General features: G+C 37.8%; 1 protein-coding gene across 1 annotated transcript; it reads right to left on the minus strand.

Annotated features, from left to right (window-relative positions):
• Window positions 1-739: 739 nt before the first annotated feature.
• barhl1a (BarH-like homeobox 1a) lies at window positions 740-4,141 on the minus strand. Its single transcript, XM_053481367.1, has 3 exons — window positions 3,392-4,141; window positions 1,859-2,081; window positions 740-1,350 (listed from the first exon to the last, which is right to left on the minus strand). The coding sequence occupies exons 1-3, from the start codon at window positions 3,762-3,764 to the stop codon at window positions 1,047-1,049; spliced, it is 900 nt and encodes a 299-aa protein (XP_053337342.1). The 5' UTR covers window positions 3,765-4,141; the 3' UTR covers window positions 740-1,046.
• Window positions 4,142-4,746: the final 605 nt, after the last annotated feature.

Raw genomic sequence — 4,746 nt, forward strand, 5'->3', positions numbered from 1 at the left:
GAGCACATTTGATGTTTTCGAGCCTTTGATGGGAAATAATGTTTACAAATGTTTTCAACAGTTTCGATAATAATCAGAAATAATAGGAGTATTGGATTTAATTAATCTACTCTGTGAGAGATTCTCGTTTCTACCTTCGAATAAACAGGTCTCACCAAGATAAATATATATATATATATATATATATATATATATATATATATATATATATATATATATTAATGGATTAATTAATTATTTAAATAAATATGAATTAGATGTTTTATTTTATGTTTAAAGTTTAATGATAAAAAATATTAACTAAGTAATAAAAAATAAACACACACATATAAACGTCAGTCAGAAACAACACGAGGTGTCCCGAGTATCATTTATCATATTATTTTATTTATATTTTTCAATTAAGAAAAAAAAAACTTTTGGCGTCATCAACAGAACAGTTTATAAACTACTGATATTCACGACACAGTGACAAACAATTTTCAAATTTTGTATACCATCAGAGGCATTTTCATTAGTCTTTATCTGCTAGCGCCGAAAAATAATTTAAAAGATGATGATAATAATAATAATAATAATAATAATTCTAGAATAGAAGAAATAATATGATGAGTAAAAATGTATAAATATGAATGAATGTGTGTTATGTTAAAGGATTGTCCTAAATTATTATTATTATTATTATTATTAGGCTGTTGTATTTCTATAGCTTGTTTATTATTATTATTATTATTGTTGTTGTTGTTGTTTGTTATTTGACTGACAGTTTCTTTTAACCCGACAGCTGAAATCTGAAATGTTTGGTTAGTCGGATCATCAGCTCTGCTATTAGAGCCGCATTTCTGTTCGCGGCTTCAGCAGCCAATCAGGAGGCTTCATTTCGCCTCTGCTGGAACTTTACACAAACTTTGCAGTCAAGTTTGTCTAGAGGATCAATTTAAGAAAACGCGTTTGGAGCTCTCCTCCTGCGCGTCCCGCATTACGCGTCACTGCGCGCTGTTGTCCAGCGGCTCAGTTTGTCCTTGCTTGAGTGTGTCCTGAGCTGGTCACCGCTGCGGTGTGGGTCTGGGTAAAGCGGCGGAGAGCGGGGACATGTGCGTGGACAGATGCGGGGACAGCTGGGGCTCAGCTCCACCCTGAAGCAGGACTCGGGGGACGAGCGGCCTCTGGAGAGCCGGGGGTGCCGCCGTGGCTCCTCGGTATAAGTACAGTCCGGCTGCAGGGTCCAGGCTGGACACCAGGCTCTGTGGGTAAAAATATGGCGATGGGAACATCCTCTGAAGAGCAGAGTAGTTTCCTGCTTCGGCAAGGAGCTCCAAACCAACTGCTGTTTGTCGCTTCCACTTTGTCCTAAATGATAAAAAAAAAAGATTAGCAATATCAATATTGGTGTATTTTTATTTACCTTTTAATAAGAGATAAGATAAACAATTGTTGTAAACCGTACTTTTTAAGACCTCACACTATAGATGTATATCTGTGTATGCATAGCACTTTGTTTAGCATGTGTAAACCCAGAGCCATTTTCTAATAAATAATTTACAATTCGAGCAATTGTGTAATTACAGCTTGGCGACTTAATTATTAATACGCACGCACTAATTTATTATTCATGGCCAAATATGTGCGAAGCTGAAGAGTTCAGTTTATACAAATTGTTATAGCAGGGGAAAAAGCAAAGAAAACCATGTTTTTGTATGTTTATTTATTTAAATTTTATTTATTATAAATGATCAGCCTTGATTTCTATCCGACAATTACTCTTTCGCGCCGACAATTTATGTCCAAGCCGCGCGCTTGTTTAGACGGAGGCTATTTATTCTAAGCAAATCGGACTGTTTGTCTGTGTGTCTCTCACCTGCGGTTCTGGTACCAGGTCTTGACCTGCGTGTCGGTGAGGTTCAGAGAGGCCGCGAGCTCCATGCGGTCCTGCACGCTCAGGTACTTCTGGCGCTCAAAGCTGCGCTCTAACTGCGCGAGCTGGTGGTCGGTGAAGGCCGTGCGTGCTTTGCGGGGTTTCTTCAGGCGTGAGGACGGACTCTCTCTGCTGCTGGAGATTTCCCGTTCCGGCTCGTCTTTAGCTGGGAGAGAAAAAAAGAAAATAAATGACAAATCTAGATTACAGAATTTTTTTTTTCGTCTGATTTAAAAAAAAATAAGTTTTTCAAACCGCAATCAGTTTTTCTAGTCCGAATGTTTGTTTGTATTTTCCCTTTATTGTTACTTTGTGATAACTAAATTATTTTGACACATCGAGTAAAAAGTAGTAAAAGTTTGAGTCGGATTTGGACAAGCAACCAATAATCCACTTAATTGTGTCTCAGGGGGGTGAGGATCTCAAAAATCTACAGTGAAGATCTCTGACTTACTAATCTGATTAGTAGCCGGACCAACTGTAGTCAGACACACACACACACACACACACACACACACACACACACACATATATATATATATATATATATATATATATATATATATATATATATATAAATAACTAGATTATTTTGATACTAATTATATATATATATATATATATATATATATATATATATATATATATATATCAAAATAGTTTTTATTCTCTTTTTTATCTTATACTTTTTATCTCGAAAAAATAGCCTTCAAATTTTAAGATGTGAGTCTTAATAAACCATTAAAATCTTCTAAAAAGTGTTTCTAATTACACGAACTGAATAGATAGATAGATAGATACCATTAAAAAATACCATTTAAAAGCGCTTGTATTTATTTATAATAAATAAATAAATAAATAAATACATTATACATAACTAACTTGTCAACTCATCTATCCAGGCAATAATTTCTCCTTCAATGGATTAGATAAATAAATAGATAGATAGAAAGATACTTTATTTATCCAGAAGGAAATTCCAGTTCAGGATTAGGATGTAAAAGACATACATGTCAAATATACTAAGATTTATATATACATGTGTGTAAATTATATAAAATACTCGTTTGAAGTTTAATATTAAAATCAAATATGTTCTGTTTTTATGCACCAGGATGCATTTTAATGATTATGAGAAAACATGGAAAGATCATGTTGGAGTAATAATTTGCAGTTGTAATAATTTGTCTGTATTTCTTTTTCTATAGTTCGTGTTTCCCTTTTATATTATTTTTTATAAATGTATCTATTATAAATGCATTTCTGATATAGAATGCACAAAAACAAATATAATTCCTTGTTGCTTTTAGGACTAATAAACAAAACCTACCTATAAAATATTTCACATAGTTTTCACAGTTGATGTTGAATAAAAGAAGGTAAAATTAATAGAAATGACATGCGCACAGCATTCATGTTTTTTTTTTTTTTTTGCTGAAACAGTCTGTATTGAAGAGTTTTAAATGTGTCTCTTACCCCGGTATTCGCTATCGGATGACGAGTTGCTGTGCAGTCTGTCGGTGTAGTCCTCGGTCTCCCGCGCTGTCTCTCCGCCGTTGGTGTATGGAGCGCACGTGGCGAGCGGCCTGCAGTCCGCGAGAATGTCTCGGATTAAAAAAGAGGAGGTCACTGTCCTCGGTTGGGACATCACTAAAGGAGACCCGGGGTCAGACTCTCGCCTGGGGGACGGTGGAGATGAGCAGTCACTGTCCAGCTCTGAGCGCGGGCTGGAGGCCGGAGACCGACAGTCTCCCGTTAAAGCGCGTGTGGTGGAGACGCGCGGACTCGCCGGTCGGTGCGAGAGCAAAGAGTCGATGCCAAAACTTGAGCCGTTTGTTGGCACTTCCATCGTACAATAAATACAGCGAGGAGAGAGAAATAAAACAGTGCTCTCACACGAGCATCAGGTGACGGGGGGGGAAAGTGTCCTGGTGGAGGACAGGTTTATCCTCGGCTGGACATTTGTTCTTGAGATAAATATTAGTTCCAAATAAATACGCGGCTTTCTTCTAAACTGTTCTAAATCCGGTAGTGCAAGCAAAGTCAGGCGCAGTTCCGCAAACCGAGCTGCGTGAGCCCGAACCGGAACAGCATGATGCTTTCAGCACCACGGACAGGTACCCAGGTCCCGCACCGGCGCACCTGACTCTGATAACCGAAACAAATCCCCGAAAGCGTGGAGACGTCAGGGCGAAAGTACCATGAAAGTCTTGTAGAGAAGGAAGTTCAAACTTGCGCGTGAACTAAACCAGCAGAACAGCGCGCAGGAAGAGACAGAGATCTCTCAGGACCTCCGATGACATCCGTTTTTTTTTTTTTAAAGAAATCATCCAATGGCAGGAGAGAAGGATGAGTTTAATGGTGTCCGTTACGCGCGTGGCTGGAGCGCAGCGTCCTGATTGGCTGTGGTGTTTTTTTTTTGGGGGGGGAGGGGGGGAGGATTGGATAGGAGTGGGTGTGGGGGAACTGATAATAAACATGATGAGGGAGGGGTGGTTTCCCCTGTAAGAGAAACACACACACACACACACACACAGGGTACGAAATCTTCAGATGGAGTAAAGGATGGAGTTCAAGCACAGTTTCAAGCCCCTACTACTAACTGTACCATTTCTACATTAAAGACCAAGTTTATCGTATTAAAAATATTCACTAATTATGAACTGAAAACTGTAAGCAGGTGCTTAAATAATTAAAAAAATAAATAAATAAATAATCTGATACCCTCGCCCATCAAGCAAAGTGTGAAAAGTAGAAGAAAATAAATAAAGACAAGAAAAAACATACTTTAATGAAATAACTTTATTAATTTCCTAATTCCGGACTGATCA

The sequence above is a fragment of the Clarias gariepinus genome, chromosome 21, assembly GCF_024256425.1.
Source record: "Clarias gariepinus isolate MV-2021 ecotype Netherlands chromosome 21, CGAR_prim_01v2, whole genome shotgun sequence".
Taxonomy (NCBI): Eukaryota; Metazoa; Chordata; class Actinopteri; order Siluriformes; family Clariidae; genus Clarias; species Clarias gariepinus.

Bases quoted from the DNA above. Each gene is read 5' to 3' on its own strand.
- barhl1a (XM_053481367.1), bottom strand. From the start codon at position 3,764: ATGGAAGTGCCAACAAACGGCTCAAGTTTTGGCATCGACTCTTTGCTC. The intron at 2,082-3,391 runs GTAAGAGACACA...TTTCTCTCCCAG, and splicing joins ATCCGATAGCGAATACCGGG to CTAAAGACGAGCCGGAACGG. The intron at 1,351-1,858 runs GTGAGAGACACA...TTTATCATTTAG, and splicing joins ACCTGGTACCAGAACCGCAG to GACAAAGTGGAAGCGACAAA.